Raw genomic sequence first — 24,033 nt, 5'->3', positions numbered from 1 at the left:
GGTGGCTAGTTGGCGAAGGGTCATCGTAACTTTTGAGGGAGGGAGGATATAAAATGCACCTGTACTGAACAGGGATTAGGGAATATCTCCCAAAAAAAATTAAAATACAGGAAAGACTATACGCAAAACGCATGAGTAGTAATACTTAACTGAAAAAATAAAAATTGGAACTGGAAAACTTCGTTATTATAATTTTCCTGCTTTCTCAGGCATAAAGGGGAGATTTTGGGAAATATCGCACGGTGTTCACGCGCATTAATTTTTTGAGCGTTAAATGGGACTGATTTTTCTGAGTAATTTTTGCATTTCTCGTCTGCATGGTAAGAGAATGATAATTTGGAAGGGCAATGTGGATAATCCTGCCTCGGCTCACAAACAAAAGCGCAATATGGACCGCGGTCGAAAAGAAAGGTTCCCAATAAATTTAAGATTTCACAGCTATAGGCTCGGAGAGGAAGCGTCCTGCGTTATATTTACAAGGACAAATTTGGATGGCTGGCTGGCTGCTTATTCCTTGAAGCGATGTAAAACAGGAGAAACTTTCGTTACTGAGGAAATGAGCAGCGGTGTACAGTAAGGTAGCGGTCCGCCCATGGGCTTATGTTCCCAAAATGTATTACTTCCAGTTTTGGCGTTTCGAATGACATAAATTGCAAATGCCGCGAAGGCCTCAGGCGCTTCTAGTTCCCACCCACCAATCACTAAATACCACCTTTCAATATCGACCAATTCTGAAAAATAAAACTTAGCGCTGGGGCAGGCTGGGGTCTGTTTCGATGAAAATTATTTTGAGTACAACGACACTTTATAAAATAAATGTCACGTATTTAAAGCTAAAGAAATTCTACACTTTTCTTGGCTGCGCATAGTAGGTAGTCCCATTTGCGGTTATTCAGGTAGAGAAATTTAGGGTTCGCATGAGGTAAATACAAAAATACCCTAATTACACGAATGGCTGATGATCTATTTGAAGACGATTAACGCGATGAAATTCAAAAGTTACAGTATTTTCCGCAGAAATGGTCTCCACTGCTTCTGAGAAACCTAGCGATGGAAAGAGCCTTCATACAGCAAAACTATGATTCCCTAACAGTCAGGTAATGGCCTATGCTAACTATGGTGCAGACACCTAAAAATATTTTCTTACATTAACAGGGAACTATTCTTTACAGTGGAATCTACAATGTGATTCTAAATATATGAGGTTATTCTTATTTGACTAATTCGGAACTGACGTCATCGAAAATTCGCAACCTGAAACTTTCTGAGTTTAGGAAAAATATTCTTTACGCAAGAATATTATATACTTACACATTTAAAAAGAGGGTGTTCTTGATTTGAGAATAAAGGATGCTATTTTATATTAAAAGAGCAGGATTCTATGTCCTAATCTAAAAGGACGAAAACTTTCCTAAGGCTACCATTCTGGTGGATTCCACTCTTAAATTAAGAAAATGTACTGGTCACCTATTTAAGAAGGATACATTCTCAAACCAAGAAGACGCCTTTCGATTCTATAATCATTTTATTTTACCTATTTTTTCAAGGCAATGGGTACTGAGGGCGGATCTCACAATCAGGGGAGGGAAGACATTATCGTGTCAAGAACAACTTCCTTACCCATGGACTTATTTTCAATGCCACTACGCATCATTGGAGAGCGACACGGGTAACAAGGAAATTTACATATGGGCGACACACAGAAAAAGATTATATGAAAGGAGTTTTATCACAAGTCCTCAGAAAAGAAAAATTGACCCTACAATGGACTTGCTCTAGGAAAATGTAGGACATACTCAAGGTTCTTAGAGTAAGAGTACAGTCTAAGAACCTTGGGACATACTGATATGCAGTTCACAACCTAGCAATCGGGATTGGTTGAGAGGCAAAAGAGGAAAATCCACACTCTTGTTAATCAAGTCTTAAATGTCGAGAACTAGATAATTATTTCGCTCAGATAGAGCAACAAAAACTGTGTCAAATATCTGCAGCAGTAAAACAGAAGAAGAATATTTAAAAATGCGCACAAGGCATAAAATCTAAACTTTTTGTGATATTTCTTGGAGTTGAGGTCAATTGAAACCAAGTTGTAGCCAACGTTTCGATTTATTTAAAATCATCCTCAGGGCTATGAAAATGAACACATGAACAATATAAAATACAAAGATGACAACGATATACAATATTTTTACATAAAAATGTTACGATCGCGTTATTTATAGAGTAATATAATTTAAAGTATACACATATATATGTAAGAACAGAATAGAATACACAAACAATTTTCACATACCTATCAACTTTGTACATATTTATTGATGTTGTGTTACTAAGGTATTGCCACACCTAGTTATGTCAAAATTTTTTGTATATTCTATTCTGTTCTTACATATATATGTGTATACTTTAAATTATATTACTCTATAAATAACGCGATCGTAACATTTTTATGTAAAAATATTGTATATCGTTGTCATCTTTGTATTTTACATCGTTCACGTTTTCACTTTCATAGCCCTGAGGATGATTTTAAATAGATCGAAACGTTGGCTATAACTTGGTTTCAATTGACCTAAACTCCAAGAAATATCACAAAAATTTATTGCCCAGTAGGGGCTTTCTCTAACTCGTTAACGTTTTGTTGTTAACGGGTTGTTAACGAAAGTCCTCTCTTGCAACGACACCCTCTTATCGAAAGTGTATTTCTGTATCTCACCTTAACGACAGCTCGTCGTTGCAAAACAAGACCACGGCTCGTCGATAGCAAACAATACACCGTCGGCGCCTGCGAGTGAGGCTAGAATTTTCAACCAATCACATGCCTAGATTTATTCGTTCGGTAGCATTAAGAAGCAGTGCCTAACTACGGTAACTAATAAACGATAAATAGTCACCATAAATAAACAAGAAGCTGCTAAAGAACGCACCGGTCGATTTGGAAAAGAATAATAAATGATGGAGAAAACTGATGAGTATCATTTTAGTAGTGGATTCATTTACTGTTTTTATAATGTGTCGTAATATATTTCCATGAAGAAAAAAAATAAAATAAGGGGGAAATTAGTGTAAGTAAGCGTGTATATTCAAGTATTCAACAGTCGTCGATGGAAGAATATCGGCAACTTTTGGTGCATTATGTATCGTAATTTTCAAGTATAATTATCTTGAAGAGGACTTTGTCTGCTACTTACTCGTTCACCTACGCCTATAATAATTTTACTCTCGTGGTTATAGTAGTGACAAAATTATTTTTATTAGTATTATAACGATGTAAATTTCGGAGTGCATCTTCAGCCACGGCTTGTTTACATCGTTTGCCTTATTTCCGCTATAAGTCCACAACTTCGACAGTGGTAGTTATTCAATTAGAAAAACTTATTGACGCTTTCATCATATTTTGGGATGTTTGAAATCAATTCGTTGATAAAAAATACCGAGATTACGCGGATGTCATGGAAGGAATCATCGCGAGTGTTGTGATTGTGAACTCGTGTCACAAACTTAACGTTTTTTAGTGTCAATTTCTTGAATAAAGATTACGGAAGTGTTAATGTTGTTGGTGTTGTTGTTACTTATAATTATATTCTACGCAAAGCGAAGATAAACACAATAAAGTAAACATAGAAAAAAATGCGCATTTAAGGAAGTAATATAATATTTTCATAGTCACTCACCATGTTGAGGCATCGAATTACTGATTAAACTCACACAAAAGCAAAACGTAGCATAGGTTAATCGTTGGTAGCCACAATTAGGCATAGAAAATCACTGCAATCAGCAACTGCAAATGATATTAAAATAAGTGTATGCATGTACCCATCAAAACACAGGCATATTATTCGTTGGGACTTAGTTTAACAGCATTGCAAAAGTTAAAAGTGACGACTAATGAGTTCTGAGTAAAAGAGGGAAACCGTTATTTTTTTCGCGAACGGTGGCTTTAGCCAGCCAAAAAAGGTATCAAAGATCTGTCAGTGTTAGGGCCATATCGGGGGTTATTCAAACGGTTGTTCCGAATTAAAAGTCCTTCGAAAATTAGGATTCTGAGTATTCCTAAGTCGTTCTCTCTGCACTAGATGCTTGATTATATTTGCTCTATCCTCAAGAGTGATTAGCTTCCTACCTAAAAAGTGAAGTCCCATCAATCGAGCCGAAAGAAACTACCGACTAAAAATAATCTAAGCACCAAAATTGGAATGTGTAAATATTATTTTCACACCAATTTTTACAAGGTTAATAACTTTCTCAAATCTACTTCAAACAGCACGTTTACTCCCCCGCAAAAACTAATGTCTCTGTTGCCACTATTTATACTAATTGATTACAGCAAAACGTTTTAAAGCTTTCCATCTCCTTCGCAAAAGTGTTCCTACAATTTTTCAAGTGAATATACCTTTATCGCTTTGTTGTAGCAGAATTAAAACTTTAAAACCGATACCGAAAAACATTATAGCGGGCGTCGATAAGCTTAAGACGTGCTCTCAAGCACCCGGATAAGGTATCGACAATTTTCGTTAGTGCTACCGAGAAAATATCGTTAAGCAAGCGTAGAGAAAACCAATTGTCGTTAGTTAAGATTTTCGATAAGCTAACGACGTAGCAACGTCGATAAGACTTGCTATCGAGTTAGAGAAAGCCCCTACAGGAGACAGCTGCAAAGCTGGGAACTGCGGAAAACAACAACGAGAAATATACTTGGACTTGGACAAAAATTGATTAAACAAAGTCAAGAATAGAAGAGAAAAAGTAGTAATAATACTAATTATAAAATCTAAAGAAATAACGTAATGAAAATTTCTCATTAAACACTCCGAAGGGATTACAATATGTGATCAAATAAATATAATGACGAGAAATCGTTAAAAAATATACCAACAAATCATATGCGCTAATCTTATTACATACAATGCTTTAATGCTTACAAAAATCTTAAGTGTAAGAAAAGGGCGCTTCCACGAGAATTTAGCAAAGAACAAAAAAAATTCACATGATTTCTTAATGTAGTGGCGAAATCCTCTCACTTTCATTATCATTCCATCACGATTTACCTCAGGGTTTTGTGTCAGTATAATAAAAATTATTTTACAAACAGCATATGACATTCAGAAAATCGCAAAAAGAAATTACCTTGACAATGAGCTGCACAAAAGAAAGAGATAATTCTTTCTTTCTATTCTACCTCTAGCCTTCCAATTTTATCTCGAAAGATAACATAATCGGTAGACATATGTGACTTAGGCCTTCAAATTTCATACATCGTTGACAGGGAAAAAGACACAAGGCTGAAATGTTTGAGTTCGTTTTTAGACAAATTATACATGCTACAGTAAATACACGATTTCCTGTGACTTGATATCCAATATTTTGGCACTCCCCAAAAAATACAAAGACAAAATTAAAAAACGCAGGAAAAATGTCTTGTTAAATCCATTAAAGTATCTTAAAATAATCATTACAAGATAACTGATTAGATATAACTCTCAAACACCTATCACCAAAGAAAAAAATAGTTATTGAATACTGGTCTTCTAAAACTTATTTATAAAGATCCTTGCCACCTAAAAATAATAAATTGGTTTCTTGAAATATAAGCTGCACAGAGACTTCTCACTGAAAACATCAGGAGTAATTCATCTTCAATATTTGTAAGTTATAAGCTTATGTTTTTATTGATCACGGATAGCAGCTTACTCTTATTCTGTTTTTTCCTTTCTCTCTTATTTAGGGTAGCATACGCACTACATAACTTAATCATAAAGTTAAGGAGACCTTTCAGCCAGAGGGCAAGTATGAAGCTTGGGAAGTGACCCTTGAGCAGAGTGGAGTTACACGATTTGGAAACATGAGCGGAACGAAATTAGCATGAAGAATCTGAGCTTTTCCAGGTGAATAGCGTGGATGAAAGCTTCTCGGGTTTCCAACCGGGTCAGGGTCTACATGGTGTAGGCCGACGTTTCGTTGGGAGACTTTCCCAACATCCTCAGGGCTGATGATGCCGATGTCGCGGTGTTTCGATATTTATACCCTCCTCCTTCACCTAGGTGGTCTCTGATTGGTCCGGGATTTTTCCTCCTTCCTCGTCCTATTTAATGCCAGGTTCCAAGCGCTACTTAGCTGTAGTCCTTGATCTCTATTGATGTTTTTGGGGTGAAGACGGATCTCTACGGCTTCTTTAGTTATACGGTCCCAATAGCCTCTTGTTCTTCCAAGTTCGGCAGTTTCTTCCCAGTGGATATTATGATTTTCCAGGACACAGTGTTCAGCAATGGCCGATTTTTCAAATTGTCGGAGTTGGAGGTGGCGTCGATGCTCCTTCACCCTCGTCTCAATGGTCCTCTCCGTCTCCCCAATATACCAACCCGGAGCTTGCCAGGAGGAAGGTGAATGCTGCGAATATTGTGTTTTATTATTAGCAAATTAGAAAATTAGCATGGTTGGGAATTTGAAGATGCGGTGATGGAACAATATGTAAATGGTGAGATGAATGAAACAAAGACAAAAGGAAGACTAAGGCACCTAAAATTAGAAGCCGATGCGAGGAAACTGTTGAATACGGCAAATAGGTTGCAGTAAATTAACTATGTTAAGAGGACTCACGGGTTGATAAAGTCTGTTTTTGGCCTAGCATCATAATCTCATACGGCTGCCCTTGGTTGTCACAGACTGCTCTGTTGGAATTTGGGAGTTGAAACCGTTTTATAGAATATTTAAAAAATAAAAAGTAATAAAATAAATAATATCATGCAAAAATAAACATTATGAATTAAAATATAACATTAAAATTGCTTATCAGTGCCTAAAAGAAGCTCGTACTGGAGAAAGAGGAATTTCATTTTCATGAAATTTCCGACGCAAGGTATGAAAGGATTTGTCATCAAAATTTTGCGACGTTTAAGTAATTGAATTTTCGAATCGATGGGTTAGCCGTTAACCTAGACCTGAATGGGTACAATAAATATCAGGTCCTGGAGGAAGAAAAATAAAGGTTTTTTTTTAAATGAAGACTGGCGATGAGGCCAGACTTCAAAAAAGAAATTGTATCGAAGAATATGGAATGCCGGAAATGAAACTAAATTCCATGAGCCCACCTTCACACGCGTCGATACCCCAACAGATAACTTACATTATTGCGCAGTCATACGTACAAACGATTTGAAGAAGATGCGAATGCCGTTCAGTTGCGACTTCCAGTCGAGAATTAAGGCCGTTTTACACGGGGCACGGAATTGCGCAGTTTAGAACTGCATTAATTTCCAAAATGGCGTGGAATTGCGCGAATGCATGAACGAAATTAGAACAGGGGCTATTTTGCCATCTCACGTCTACGCATTCTCGCATATGTTCTAGCAATTCATCGCTTTGCACGACGCAATATGACTGCGCCTTCGTACACATGTCAGATTGTGCTAGTACGTGCCCCGTGTAAAACGGCCTTTAGGGAAAATTTATTTCATGACGCATTCCATTTCGCCACCTACGCGAGGAAATAAGTTTACATAAACTCGTGTATGTTACTCAGATTCAATTAGTCAGATGTTAGAAGTCATACTGAGGAAAAATACTGATGAAGGATCATAATCCAGTCTAACAGTTAAATCAAATTCACGAAAAAGTAATCAAATGATATAGATATTATCAATATCAATATGTATCTTCTCCTAATCACAGCCATCTGGCTACTATGCACTCAAAAAAGTAATTTATTTTCAATTAATAAGATAATCATAGATAATTATTAACTTGACCGTCCTCGATTTTCCAGACGCATGCAACTTTCATCATTCTCTAAATTCCTCTTTCGATAATTTTCTCCAAAAAGACTAAAATCTCCATAATTTATCCAATATATTCTTTTTTTTGACCTTCCATCAAAATTTTTCTCCGATTCTACCAAGAACTACTTCGAAGAATGTTTGGATAATAAATATTGGTTGTCTTGAAACGGACAGAAAAGTATTGGTTGTAACACCCATCTTAAATTTAATATAATTTAGGATAATCAGTCTTTTGTTGGTATCATTTTTGGATTGCCTACGTAAGCGTCTTTTCTACGTGCGACTTCCACCATGGTAAAATGACGTTCACAACATTTATAGTGACATGATGCGGGAAATTCTACACTCTCACCCAGGGCCGGATTTACCGTAAGGCAGAATAGGCACGTGCCTAGGGGCGTCGCAGTCCAAGGGGCGCCTTCTGTCACCTCATGCGAGTGGCTATGCCTTATCATAAAAATCGGGGAGGGAGGGAGGCTCAAGTGAGGAGGGTCGCTCAATGCAGAGGTGCCTATAGCGTTACTTTGGGTAAATCTGGCCCTGCTCTCACCAATTAAAACCGGTACGGCAAAGTAGGCGTTGTGCACAGAAATTCGTTCATTTTTTCCCGGTCGGTCGCAGAAAGTTTGCTCTCCACAAATTAATCCAGAAGCAAAGCATATCACAATTTTATCCGCTCAAGGATGATATCAACTAATAATATGGGAGAGGCTAACGATATAAAAGAATATTACCTACGAGTAGTGAGAAACGAGTAAGGAGATACTTTTCGAGCAACTAATAATCGAGCATCAGATTAGGAATTGCTTGATGCGCCAATTTCTGTCAAACGAAATGTTTGTACGACCTTAGCAAGACCAAACTTCATGATATGATGTTCCTGTCTTCCAAACAGCTTACCGGAAACATTTCTTGTGAATAAAAATACCGATCATCAAATTAGCATGGTAATTCTTAATAAAGGACATCTTGAACGACTCGAACACTCTCACTCTTTAGCTGCGTCGCTTGGTCGCTTACCGTAAGACCCTTTACTTTTTATTTATATCTATTTCTCCCGGAAACAGCACTCACGTGGCCCTTTATGATGAAATTTCAAAGATAAACGATCAAAAACCCATGTTCTGGATATGGGCTACCGACCCAGGCGGGACCCGAAACCACGACCTCCGGTTTCGCAGACGATGTCTTTACCCAGCCCCCACCGAGATCTACGAATGGATTCTCCCATGTCATAGAGAGAAGTTTCATTTTATGTAAGTCAGTGAACAGCGACAAGAAGACAATACAGGAATACATCCGGTCTCTGAGGTAGGAGTTTATTATCTAAAGGCTTGGTTACACGATAAATTAACACGTACGAGGTAATTTCTAAATTTATGAACGCGAAAATGAACGCCGAAATGCACCGTGTAACAACCCAACTTGTGCGAACGCATGCACAGAAAATAGAACCTGTTCTAATTTTATTCATGCATTCGTAAAAGTTCCGCTCCACCCAAATTATTCATACAATCAGACATTAACTCGTACGTGTCAACGTATCGTGTAACGCCTTAACGCGTAGACAGCAGACTTTCATGTTGATGTTGATGACTGCCGCAGTAAAATTGCCATCTATGTGGCACAGACTCAAATTCAATTACGAGGAAAAAATGGCTGAACTAGCAATTACCTGTGGGTAGGTCTAGCTAGTCGAAATAGTGGCCTCATAGAGCGAATAGAGGCTTGAACTGAACACTATGGAAACAATGGCCATTATATCCACCACTCTTTTCAAAGAACTAATCCCTTTGAATATTTAATGGGATCTACAAAAGGAGAATCGGGCCAGGTCAATTATTTTAGAATAGGCATAGATGATTAACTCGACCACGATATCCACATGGGAAAAATTATGAATAAAGCCATTGGACCGAGTGTTTCTTCAAGTCAAATTCTTATTTGAATGGCATCTAGTTAGTCAAGAGGCGATACCACACTTGAATCCTTTACAGGCTATTCCTCATAAAGCAACCGCCCGGACGGCAATACGAACCAAACCAAATACAAACCAAAACCAAAGGCAGTGTTGAGAGATGAGTAAATTTGGAGAGGAAATTATTACTATCGCTATACGACAATGATACAAGTAAACGCAATTCAAAGTTACTAGTGTGAACCCTCTCAAAGATAGCAAAAAGATTTTCTAACAATTTCGGCAAAGTTTGATCTTTAGTCGTCGAATTGAAACAGTACACAAAATATCATTCATGAATTCAAGGTTACGTTATTCTAAATGCAGACTGATATTTCACAAATTTTCAGAGATGTTCCCTCGGCTTTGCCGAAAGAAAACCTCTAAATATCCGTTCACATTCGTCTCAATTCCTTTAATAGCCGTGGATTTTCCACCAAGAACTACGAAGAAACCCTGTCCAACCAATATTTTGAATACAAAAGAAGACCTCGAAGGACAAGCGGTTCTCACACTCCGCCCAAAATTCTTCGGAGGTCATCACGAACATCTCCCAAGGTTTCACTCAATTTCGCTACCATCAATTCTCATCTGGACCCTTTCCCAAAGCGGCGTCGTGACCAAAGCATAAAGCTCTAAGGCGAAAAATACCATCTCAACTAATGTGAAAGTTCAAAACACCGCAACCAAGCACGGAATTATTTATAAACTGTTCGTCAAACGTTAAACTTTCATACACCAATCAAATTCAGGATTGTTTTAGAAAATTGTTAGGATAGCAAATTGATAATATAAGGCACTATTAAGGTATTACATGAGCAGAATGGCATATATAACAACCTTCCCCTTCTTCCACCCCCACTACTTCACCAAGGAGAGCTTCTGGAGGATCGGCCTGCAGCAGTTCACCTTCAGCACTGACGATAGCGGGTCAACCCGCTGAAACGTTTGCAAGCTTCTTTGTGAGTGTCCTTTTCTATGTGTTCCTATGTTTTTTATTAGTGTTTATTTTGTCCGTTATTTATAATATATTTAAGGAGGTATGTTTAATTTTCACTCTGCATACTTTTTTTAACGGGTGCAAAAGTTATTTCCAAAAAGGGAGAATATTTGCAGTAAGGCAGTAAACGGTTAGAGGTGAACATCCCCACCCCTAAACCTAACGAACAAGTCCTCAAAAACACATTTCTAACCCCTCCTTCCTCCAATAAAATTTTACGTGAACATTTTTTTTCTGAGCTACAGGTCTGAGCGGTTACACTCTTTGTCCATATCTAAGCATCGCATGAAACAAGTGACTGTGTACGCAGTCACGTGCACAAGCGGAAAGTTATTTAACCAAGGATGAAATTAGCCATGATAAAATATTTGGTTTAAACGGGATCCGAAAAAGGGTCACACGATTGCCGGTCAGGCGTTCTAGCCAATTACTCCACCAACTCATCTCCTCCGAGCGAACTTCAGGACTTGTTCGGCAACACCTTGTTCGGTAAAACACATAATATGTATTAATACGAAAATATTGGCATTTGTTTCGATATTGACGATTATTTATTAAAGTAGTTTAACTAACCGTAAAATATGGTTTCTACCTGATGCCTTATTCAAACTAATTTCTGACTCATTCTTCGTGATGTTTTAAATAAAATACTTGGAATATAAAATGAGTCGGTAAAATACAATGAAAAAGTGGAAGTTACAATTTGAAGCTCCAAGTATTTCGTATTCTATGTTCTGTAACAATTATCCATGACGACAAGAGAAAAACAATGATAGCCAAGTAACGGTTTACAACAATTCTCGTTGGTGACGCAAAAATAAATAAAAAAGAAAGTCACGTAATGGAAATAAGGGCGCTCGGTTGTACGCATCATTGCTCCCGATGTTTCGTCCTGAGCACTTATTCATTGCGTTACTTTGATTTGTGAAGTAATGGTACGTGTCGTCGCTCCCGATTTTTCTTCGTAAATAATAACCCAGGACAATTGTGTTTATAATTCGTGCTTATTTGATTTGTGAAGTAAAAGTGTACAACAGTACACTATCAAAATGTCTACTCATCCAGTGTACATTCAATATTTACTATTCCAAACATTTGATTCTATGCAAAAGTCACCAATGACAATACCTTGTTCACTCTTATAATATGAAATGAAACTCACCGAATATGGACACTCCGGCCCATGCTACAAGGAACACAATGAAGATGAGCAAGCATAGTATGTCCGTGCATGATCGAGATTTCTGGGGTCCGTTGAATTGCGGATCGAACTTCAACCTGGAGCCTGGAAAAAAAACAATGAAAACATTATAATACGCGTCCATTTCCAAGATCTATATTAAAATAAACTAAGCTTTGTCATCGCATTATGTCTGACTCGAACTGTGGAAATTTTAACGAACGTAAAATTGACCTAAACTTCTCATACAATGAAGCAATGAATTACGTATTGTAAAATTAATGACGAAAATGCATTCAAAATGCGGCATTTGAATGAAAACTGCGCAGTAGTTTTTGAAAATGGGATACACAGATAGATGACAGGATGATTGAAAATAGGATAATATCAAATTTTATGCATGTCATTACAATACGTGTCATCTTCATCACATTCTCGTAATCATCTTTAACTGAAGAGTCAACAAATACGCCTTCAATGCTCTATGAAGTTTAATACATAATTCTCGAAGAGAATATCAATAATGTGAAACTGTTAAATAAATTTCATTCCAACATACTACATTATATTGTCCACAATGCAGATGTATTCATTTATTGTAGGACATCAAATTTTTCCATACAAAGGACCTGTAAATGATGTCTGCCTTAAAAATTGACGAACATTTATGATAAACTCGAAAGTCGCCAGCAAGCAAATTAAGAGAATATCTTTACGTTCAGTAATGAACTATCTACATATTTTCAACGAGTCCAAGTGCTACATAGTTAAATACAAGCATTAGAAGCCGTGATGACGAGCAAGTCGCCAATCAAAAATGTCAGCAAAAATTGAAGACTTGTGACGGTTTAGATTTGTGACTTCACGCGAAGACATGAAAAGTTAGATACAAGATAATAATTTCTCTCTATGGCGCATGCAAAAGGATTTTTCGCCCCACGTTTGAATTTATTTGGTACATCCTATCAACTTCAGCAATGTAAATTAGACAAGAAAAAATAAAAAATAATCCATATTTTCCATTAAAATATCCTTCATACAAGCCGAAAATTATATGCTTGACTAAAACCAAGGTTATAATCGCATTAAACTCCGAGCATACACGCTGAGGTTTTGTAAAGCACGTGTGTGCATTATTATAGAGGCCTTTATTCTGAGAAAGCAAGGAAATATAGAGATGAATATATAAATGTTGAAACTCGCCACTTAATTGACAAGGAAATAATCGAGAGTTATGAAAGAAATAACAGTGGGTTAGTTACAAGTAGATAAGTCCTAAAGACTATTTTTTTGTACACAGTGATGAAGCTGCAGCCTCATTTCCGCCAAATGGGAGGACCAATGGGAGGACAAAGCAATAAAGACGCAAGCAATCGATTCGAGAGATAACCATTTATCTACAAGTAGATGTGATAACGAAGGTGGGTCGAATACGTACCCGGAATCGCAGATAGAATATCACATCCAGCGAGGAGGTGCTTTCGCGACAAGGGAATTCAGGTAGTCGTCGGATTCCTCACATTTCCCAAACACAACAATTTCCTTAACATAACTGAAGTAGCAACCGTGAGGGATTGAATGCAAGTTTTAGTTATTTTTCTAAATTAGAGAAAAATTGCGACTGCATTTTATTTAAGTATAATCATTTTCAAGTTAGAAATCACCATTCTCGTTGCAAAATGAATAAAATGAATATTCTAATGGATTGGGAGTGTAATATGAATCTCGAATGAATAATGTGCCCTTTAATAATTTTAATTTTTAAGTTTATTTGCACGATGATATGATGTGACCATAATGACCGTCGACAGTCTAACATCTACAAAACAAACACGTCACGCACATTTGCGCAATGGCGACAGTGGATATTTAATCTGATGTATCTCAGTTATTTTTTACGTAATTTCTTTTTCCTTAAATATTTAATTACCGCAAACGCAATCCTCTCCAACCATTACTCTCAACATCTCAACATGGGTTAAAAGAAGAATCTATTTCCCACAAATACTGTTAAAGTACGTTGTTACTACTATAAATGTGAATTAGAAAATTTGCTGCTATGACAATAGGGTGTTTGCCTATTCCTTTAATTGCCTAAATCGAAAGATTACTACTCCTGGAGTACGTATTTCACGCTTTTAGATTTTTAAATGACGATACCTATTTTTCGCGATTAAACGAAAAGTGAAAATTTTCAAGCGCGCGAAAACGCGACGGCTAAGTATGAATGCTGGGAAAATCCCGTGCGACGTCATTCTGGTTCCAGCTTCCACCGTGTGAGGACACCTAGGTGCGAGGCTATGAGCGCCGATACGATGCAGGCTGCTAGCAGGTAGCAGAGTAACCTGCCAGCAGGTAGCGCTTGGCTTAAATGAGGATTATTAATACCCTATCAAACGAAGGAAACTTTCCGACCATAGGCAATTTTAATAGGTGATTATTAAGAAGTGTTTCCCTGAACTCTATGCCTCATGCATGCATTGGTAATCTCAAATGATGTAAAACTCCTGATCACTCCTCTAGCATCCAGGTCCCTGTGACGTCACGTGGAGTGGCGTTGTATGGGCTAAAATATGGCCTTTTTCGAATAAGGTTAAAATGACCATTAACATTCGTTTCAACTGGGATTTCTAAAACAAAAATTTGTATACTATGAATACAATAATGTTGGGTAACGATTCGCAATCAATGCCTTTCGTTTTCTCTGATGACGGAAACTACCCTATTTAACGCAAAACAGCTTGAATGATTATAAATTTTGTACAATAATTTACCAAGCGCTCAGGTTAGCATGGAAAATTCAAAAGATAGGCTAAAATTAGCAATGTGAACATTACATTCAAAATTTGACTAATGTCTGACTAGGAAGGCTATTTAAATATTTTGATTTAGATAACATTGCTCATCGGTGACTAGCTGATGAGCTGTAAAGTCTGCTCAAGTCTAGAGCCGTCCGGAACGCAATTCCTTGACCGGTAGAAAACCCTAACATAGTAACTATATCTATTTTTAAGTACCATCTTTGGCATCTGCTTCACAAAATTTCGTGTTTAGCAAAATCTGTTCATAGGAAATAAAATACCGGTGGATGATATCTATGTTTCACATGGATAAGGTTTCAATGTACTGAACGACCAAATACAATTCAGCGAGGTGTTTTTTGAAACTAAAAATAGCAGGGTGACCAACAGCCAGGCATTTAAAAATTTCATAGATTTGCTGGTTTTACGGCAGGTTTTATTTTTACAGGTTTTCCAGGGGTCTCAGCCGCCACAGAATCCCCCGCAAAAGGCATGCGGCTTTTTATGGTAACTATCAGTTTTTACAATTTTTAAATGCCGTTTGTTCCTCAAGGATAGTTTTTTTTCTAATGACTAGATTATAAAGATGCTGTTTCTCCACTTTAACTAGTAAAACGAACTTATATTACATAGATTACAAGATAAAAATTAATTTTTATTAAAAAACAACATTTTTATTAAGAACTACAAAAAATAAAATAAATTTTCTGTTAGACTGAAAGGGTCCCTCAATTATTTTCTTGGAAACATTCGGAAGAGAAAAACATTAAACAAATTAGTTTCATATAAAACAAAATCTCCCCCTTTCTTAGATTAAAATCATATCGAGATAGCTTGGGATCAAGGCGACGTTTCAACCATAATTTGCCATATATTGAATTGATTTATAAGGAACAACAGCATTAAAACACTGAAAATGTTATTTTTAATGATTAATACCCAGGGCATCCGGGAAAACACTTGGAGTAAGGTATATACATGAGTATAACCTTGGATGGGACGCAGGACCAACATTTAATAAAAGAATGACCGTGCGAACACATCCCTAAATGCCGATCATTACTTACAATAACATGGTACCTAAGTCTCAGCAGAATAGAGTTCCACGGACGAAATATATGTTCCACTATTTGCACTAAGGTAATGCGTGTCGACTGGAGACCATTTACTAGCAATCAATGCTCAATTTATGAAGACATTCTGAATTAGTTAGTAAGTTCAACGTTTGAGTGAGAGATCCTAATGAATCATTAGCCAGCAAAACCACAAACATTTCCTCCTGTACATCACCCATGCTTACAATTAGTATCCAATGATCGATGCTGTCTTATGAGGGTTGCAACATCCGGTTTCGTTAAGAGAATAACTTCCAACGCGAGTGAAGCCTAATAGTGTGCCAATGATACCAGCTGTACATGCACTTAAAGCCAAAGCGAGTAGTATTCGGGCTTTGATCAAAGTCTCCTGCGTGGACGAGTTGCTGGTTTCACTACTTGCAATGCTCTTAACTGCCACGCAGTACCATAACTCCAAAGCTTGGGTTTGAAGCCGATATTGACCGTATCAGAGAGCATGAGAACACAAGAAGAAGCAGAAGTGGGAGAGAAGTACGAAATAAATTACTTTACTGATTTTACATTTCATTAAATTGATATAACGGGACAAATAATTAAATTTAAAAAGCACTTATTTGCTCTCAATAGCCTAATCCTAATAAAAAATAAAATTATTACTAATCAAAAGTAGTGCGTTTGAAAAGAACTGAATATCTAATTGACTTTTGAAAGAATTTATAAAAATATTTCATCAATCGCTTTTCTGAAAATTTCCTAGCACACATATCATTTTTTTAAAGCAATGAAAATAAGGTATTTCCTCTTTACGGAAAAATATTTGTTGATTATTACCGATACCGCACGGAATAAAATGAGATAAAACGGTATGGATTTATTCTAATTCATAAATTTTTACTTCATCAAACCAAATAAGAGGGGAGACTATCATTGCCACATCTACCACTTATAAAATATATTTATCCTGAGTAACACACGCTTAAAGAACAGAAAGGGCAACATCGCCCTAAAATACCTCCTATACACGGTGTGCAGAGAACGACTATGGAATATGCATAGGAAACAATCCAAAAAACGAGTTATCAGTCTTATTTATCGATTATGATAATCCTCAGAAAAATGATTATCCGGACAAATTTGATAATTCCATTCATCTTTCAGTCACAATACTTACCCTATAATTCGCAGTGACTTCGAAAATAAATCTATCTGGTTATTGGGTGAAATAAATATCTATCCACTCAACACCCATATCAACTGATGCGTTCTGTCATCTTATTTTTTTTTTTTTTTTTATTCCGAGCCTGAAAGACATGAAGATTTATCAAAGTACCAATTCCCTGTATCGCTAGGTTTTTAAATTTTATAAACCAGTAAAATATTCCTCCCGTTTCTGGTTTCATCAATAAAGTTCGTTTTCAACAAATTTAGTCAACTTAGACATTTTCTCTGACATCTGTAGGAGACTAAAGTCAATTAACGGATTATTTCCTTTCATTGGCTGAGTCAAGCTAATATTCGATTATCAAAAGTTACCATTTATGTTCTCCGAATTTCACAGGTAAAACACTACTGACCATGCACAGAGACTCACATAGCTTAAGTATACGCTACTGTAAGTTACACTATCAACCCTCAACTTCCTCATCATTCCTTCCGAATGAATGACTGAAACCTGACCTTCGATAGTCAGCAGGGCCAATTTGCTTTTAAAACTATTATGTTATGCATTTATTATATTTATCAGTTTCATTATAGTCCCTTTATCTTTAAAATATGCATTCACTTACTAAAATGCAAAATGAAAACATTCACAGAAACTGTTAGAAGACCATTGACTGTCTATTTTCGAGGTCACATTTATTTTAAGAGTGAATATCGTTCCACTACAGTGGCATAATTGACGCAGGTGCAACGGATGCCTCCATTTGTAACCTTTGTGGTGCGTGCCAATTTAGAAAATTATAATCGCGGCTATTAGAGTGCAAGATGATTCATCAATGCTCAGCCTAAAAGTCACTTGAGTACACGCAGGCAATACGTTATTAACTCTAACACAATTTGTCAGACGAAACTCCTTTGAGCATAAAGGTCTTAGTGCTTGATATTATAAAGGCTTCGAGCCCGCAAGGACGCCAAGAATTTGTTTGCAATATAACGATGAATAAAGACTGGGAAAGGAATGAACGATCGCAACGTGAGTTCAGATGTACGGACTTAAGGGTCTTGACATCTTCTTCAATTGGAGCTCTTTAATCATCAAAGACCAACGATTTCTTAATATTAAGCAAGAATGGCAAGAAAGGTAGCACCAATCAATTCCGTTTTAAATATAGGTTCAATTAAATCGATTTTATTCCATTAGTATTGTATCAAATTTTTGTACTAATACGCTACCTGAACTGTGATTGGTGGTATATTTCACATATTTGCTATGGGCATAAAGAGCCAAATCGCGCCACGTCAGGAGTTTGTGATAGAAGGCCTGGAAAGGAAACCTACACAACATATTTCCAAACAGTGGCTTCGACAGTAAGTAATGAAATTTAAGATTGATCACTGTATAGATAAAATCGAAATGTTATCAGCCTACAAGAATAGAATGAAAAATGGCGAACGATTTTAACAGGTGAATTATTAAAAGGAGGAAAAAGATAAAGGATAACATGGTTCCTGGAAAACATGAAGACATCTGTGATATGACGAACCAGATAACGCAAAGAAGTAGTTGGGGTGACCAAAGATACCTTGTAGCATCAACGTTGGCCAATAAATAACAAGTTTGCTTAGAGCAAGACCTGTCTGACGAATTGAACACGGGTAACACCAATATCGACCACAGTATCATTTTACTCGATGGACCTATGCGCTTAAGAAATGCACCATCAAGCTACACTTTAAAGGGTCTATATTTGACATATCTCACATTGGTACTCGAGTCATCCACGATACCATAGCCTTGATGGCATCAAGATTGGAGTCAAAATGTTATTTTTTCTAAAGGAGGTAGTCTGAGGCACAACTACACCACAAAATAATGAAAAGCTCCATTTTTTAAGGTATTAATTTCAATTTTGATACCTAACAACAATAATCATAGAAAGTACCTGTATACACCCTAAGTTTACATTATGCACTGCGATTCCCAAGAAAAGGAAAAGCGAGTAATTGAAGATGTGAAAATAATAAGTAGAAAAGTAGGTACGCGTAAAAATAGAGTAAGTTCTGGCAGTCAACCCTTCCAATACTTCCCAAAGAAAAAATCTATAATCATATACAATAACGTTGAGTCAAATTAATCAAAGATTTCCTAGAATACGAACAAAAAATTATCAATTCATAGAGATGTTAAAATGGTAATGTATTAAGCCGATGATTATTCTCATGACACTACACTTTTTACAGAAAAAAAACATAAAATATACTCTTAATATACAAAAATGAATTTTCCAAAAAAGTCGGTAAATATCTACGCGAAAATCAGATTAAAAATATCAGAACTGAAAAGAGTGGAATTGAATTTCAACTGTCAGCAAAATTGACATTTTTTTCTTATTGCTGATAGCTTAAAATGTTCTGTAAGTGTTATGAATAAGTATATCACGATAGTGATAATACTACAGCATAAAAAATCATTTCCCGTGATTTTACGAGACTTGGTATCTCCAAAAGTACAACCTCAGGAGGATAATACACTAATTTTTGCATTGAGTGCAATGTAGTCGACCATATTAAGAAAACTTAACGAGGTGAACTTAAAAAACTGTCCATAATCGTGAATTAAGGTGTGCATTGAGAATGAGGGCTTTGCTCAAAAAGGTAGCTCAGGGTATTTATTTGATTAATTATAAAAATCAACACAAAATTTGTGAAGGAACTTAACAATGTAATAGTCATGTTTTCAAATGGAGATTACATCAAATAACAGTACAAGGAATTTATTTCTGTTAACTACCCCGCGAAGTCACTGGGAAATTGGCCGAAAAATACAGCCACTTTGGCTACATTCCAACCAGCTTGGCAACTCCGCTGCCAAATAAGAAATCGATCCGTAAGAAAGGGCCACCTGTTGAGCCCACGCAAACATGGGCAGTGTATCGTAAGGAGATTCCGTCCAGTTTTTTTATAAGGGGTGCAGAATGCGAGAAATTCACGGTGACTAACAACTGCGTGAGCATGAATGACCGCGACAACGATTTCCAATACAAGTGTAAGTTTCAGTGCTTAATATGTTAGTTATAAATTAAGAGCGATCTTTGGTCCTCGGTAATATGATCTTTGATGACATGAGGACCGATTCAACATTAATTTCATATAGAAGAAACGCCCATTCTTAGGAATCCAATCAGCTCTTTCACCATTTACGAACAATTTGTACGATAGTACGTCATTAAAACCGTCGGGTATATTTGCCTGGAATGACATACAATGTATGTTCGAAGGTTAATCCACATTATATGCTGTTTTGGTGGTGCAACAGCGATACAAATTTTATTGCTATCATCTCCGTTTGAATCCATCGACTCTTCCGCTGCATTTTTTGTAACTCTTTTCTGCTAATTGGAAATCAACGCATAACAATATGAATTATTTCCAAGTTGTCTCAATAAAACTCATCCTCTCCTTACCATGGAATATCAGAAACGTAGGATCATTAGTTCAAAGGAATGATGATAAGAAGCGTAAACTATGTATTTTTGTATTTCTGTCTACCTTTAACCACGCGTAGAAATTTAACTGTCGCTAGTATTATCTAATGTTATACCTTCGTCAAAAATATGCGATACACTCGGTAGTTTATAATAGCCATTCCTAACTAATTTAATTTTCATAAATACATAAAATTGCGTAAAACTATTGAAAATTACTATTTAAGCTGAAAATGTTTGGAAGAAAATTACTTTGATTTTCTACAAAACACACACTTTATTGCCGACTAGTTTCGGTACACTGTACCATATTCAAGACTAGTGATACACATAAGATTTTGCCGGGATATATACTCTGTGGTCGGGCGATTGGAGGGGAAGGGGAAAATATTTACAAGCTGAAAATATTTACACAACTAGCCTTCAATCGAAATAAAGAAACTGTTAAAGGTAATTATAATTTACTGCAGCTAAGAGAACTAAAAACGCCGTCTAAGTATTTAATAATAATCAATGCATATTTTGATGGAAGGTTAAAGAAAAGAAATTCCCCCGAGATCGATTGGAAATTTAATATTCGCTTTTCACTAATGGGCCTCAGTAAAATCATACTCTTGGAATAAATATTTACCAATTACGGTTTGTTTACTTAACCTTATTTCCGCAAAGGTTTCTGTAATCGAGCACAAAATCATCAACTGTGTGGCTTCACGTTTCACGATACCAAAAAATATCACTATGACCCTCGCTTTGAGAGAATAGCAAGGCTAATAAAGAGAGTTCTGTGATTTAATATTTTAACACTGGCACAGAAAAATACGTTCAGATTATTTCCGGCCTCAGTGGCGTAGATAATGTCATATCACCTGGACGTGCTTACTTCTCAATGTCAACGTTCGTGACCGTCTTTCCTCAAGGATGTTTTCATAAGACCACCTCTTTTCCAGAGATGAGATTCTCAAAAATAGTACTCTCCAGATGACCAAATATTATATTATAAACACAATAATACATCAGATAATAATAAAACAACTAAGAAAAATGAGCGCTTTAATATATTCATTCCTCGAACTCTAAGATCCTACTGAATTTGGAACTCTAAGATTGTAAGAATTCGGAAACAGAATTCGAATGGCACTTTTAAAATCTGCACACCAGCGTTTGCCATCAAGTACTGCGATAGTAATGGACGACGGCTGAAGAATGACAAATAGGGACATATTTGGACAAAAATAAAGACTGGTGGTGATTGGCCATTTTCAAAGTCATTCACTTCATGGAAGTCCCACATTTGAGCTGTACTGTAGTGTATCAACCCTTTTCATTACTCGTTATTGCTCTGGTAGTTTACCATTTCCACAACATATTTCCAAACATTCCTCTCAGCATTTCATTACAATTTATTCCTATTGTCTAAACTAATATTTGTACCCTTATCTTTGCAGTAGATCTTTAAGCAATCGTTAGTTAAATTGAAAGAGGGAGACTCATAAGGCAATCAAATTAGTATAAAGAAACAAGAATTTTCGGGTACAACAAATGCACATCCTTGACAATATTCCATTGGAATTGCCAAATTATCCCTGAAAAAAGGCATTCCGTCACACTAATTAAATCTTTACGATCACCAAGTGCTGAATATCCCGCTGATAAATACATTACAACCTCAATTATATGTTATCAGCCTCATCAACGCATAATATTATCAGCATCATCTTCTCAAGTGTATAACCAGGAAAATTGGCTTTTATTCCCCATGATCAGGTTGACATTACACACACTAGATGTCGCAAGATTATTGAGGATTTAGAGTATTAAAATTGCAAATCCACGTCAATAGAATGAACTGAACACATGACTTCGATACTAACCGATATCTAAAGTCAAGGATAAGGGCGCACACGAAGAAGAGAATTAAAACACAGCAGTCCGATGGGGAATTGAGAATAGAAATGAGGAATCTTTAATCTTCAGCGTCGGATAAGAAGTATTATCGAAATTGGTACGAATATGACATCAGAATGATGAAATTAGAAGTACTAGTAATATAGGATTTTAATTATCCACTGAAATAACTTAAACATATTTTCATAATTAGAAGGATTTTTATGACCAAAATCTTTTTAACCCACTCAGTGATTTCCGAGATTGGTTTGAATAGGCGAGAGAAGAGATCACGACGGACAATGCTACAGGCGTGTTATTACGCACATATGGGGACCAATTCCAACGCGAACAATATTCTTGAGGATTTTAATCAGCCTCACACAGGATTTGAATCAAAGACCCTTTCCTAACAGCCAAGCAGTTGCAATTCTTCATGTCTTACCGAGAAAAAAACTGGGTAAAATTAAATAACTAGATAAAGGCCAACCTGGTTGAGAGCACTGGTTAAGTTAAGCCTAGGATGGTCATAAATATTTTGAATTAAATCAGAAGAACTTAGCGTGACGGAGTGATTTTTTTCCATATTGAAAGAAACACACGCGATTTTCCACGATAGTTAAAATTTCCATTATAATTAATTTCCATTCCTGATCCAGGAAATCTGCATGTGTTTCTTTCAATTAAAATGTTTTGGCCTGGACCGGGACATCTTCGTACCGGGGTGGGGGGAATGGGTCTTGAATGAAGCCTGCAAACCTGTTGCCTTAATCTATGGAAATGCGTTATTAAAATCAAAACCAATACTATTATTATTATTTTATTTTCTTAATTGTTTTTCCTTCCTTGTCAAATTAATCTATAAACTCATACTGCCGCATTGTGTTACGCTTTTCGCTTTGATTTGCCATCACAAAAACATTAACCCATAATTTTTGCACGAAACCGGGACATAGTAGAGAATTTTCGAAGACCGTCGGGACGCCCTTAAAAGCGGTCCAAACCGGAACGTATGGCCACTTTAGTTAAGCCTGAATCGCACGGTCATTTTTTTCGACATCTTTGGAGAAGCATTTCCAGCAACCGCTCCAACGATGGAGGAATAAATAACTGTATCACGCGATCATTTTCCGCGATGGCTCCAGGGAAGGAAATCCTATCCCTTTTTCCGTCGCTGAAACAATCACTGGCACCGCCCTTCTGTCAATCAGAACGTAAGGCCGCTAGAAGCGATTGTAACGCTACGCCCGGATTTAAATTTAATGACATTTTTAAATGCGCAAAGTGACAGAATAGGGTAGTTTCCTTCATCAAAGAAAACGAAAGGCACTGATTGCAATTCGTTACCCACCATTACTGTATTCATAATATTTAAATTATTAGGTTTTAGAAATACCGGTTTAGACGAATGGCAATGGTCCATTTTTATCCTCATTTGAAAAGGGCCAGATTGGCGCCCATGCGATGCCACTCCACGTGACGTCACAGGGACCTAGTTTCTACACGAGAAGATAGGAGTGGTACATTGTCTGAGATTACCAATGCATGCATGAGGCGCAGAGCTCAGGGAAACATGTCTAAATAATTACTTATTAAAACTGGCTAAGGTCGGAATGTTTTCTTCTTTTGATAAGGTATTAATAATCCTTATTTAAGCCAAGCGCTACCAGCCAGCAGGGTACTAGGCTACCCGCTAGAAGCCTGCGTCGTATCA

The 24,033-nt window shown here is 36.6% G+C and overlaps 1 protein-coding gene across 5 annotated transcripts in view; it reads right to left on the bottom strand.

The window, feature by feature from the left end:
- The window catches only part of LOC124169275 (choline transporter-like protein 2), a 125,070-nt gene that overhangs the window by 70,852 nt on the left and 30,185 nt on the right, over positions 1-24,033 (bottom strand). For all 5 annotated transcript variants that reach the window (XM_046547837.1, XM_046547840.1, XM_046547839.1 and 2 more), the window contains exon 2: positions 11,895-12,017. In XM_046547837.1, coding sequence (XP_046403793.1) covers positions 11,895-12,017 — 123 coding nt within the window. The remainder of the gene's footprint in view (positions 1-11,894; positions 12,018-24,033) is intronic.

The sequence above is a fragment of the Ischnura elegans genome, chromosome 12 (assembly GCF_921293095.1).
Source record: "Ischnura elegans chromosome 12, ioIscEleg1.1, whole genome shotgun sequence".
NCBI lineage: Eukaryota > Metazoa > Arthropoda > Insecta > Odonata > Coenagrionidae > Ischnura > Ischnura elegans.
Note: the sequence above shows the minus strand (reverse complement) of the source record. Positions and strands in the feature narration are given on the sequence as shown.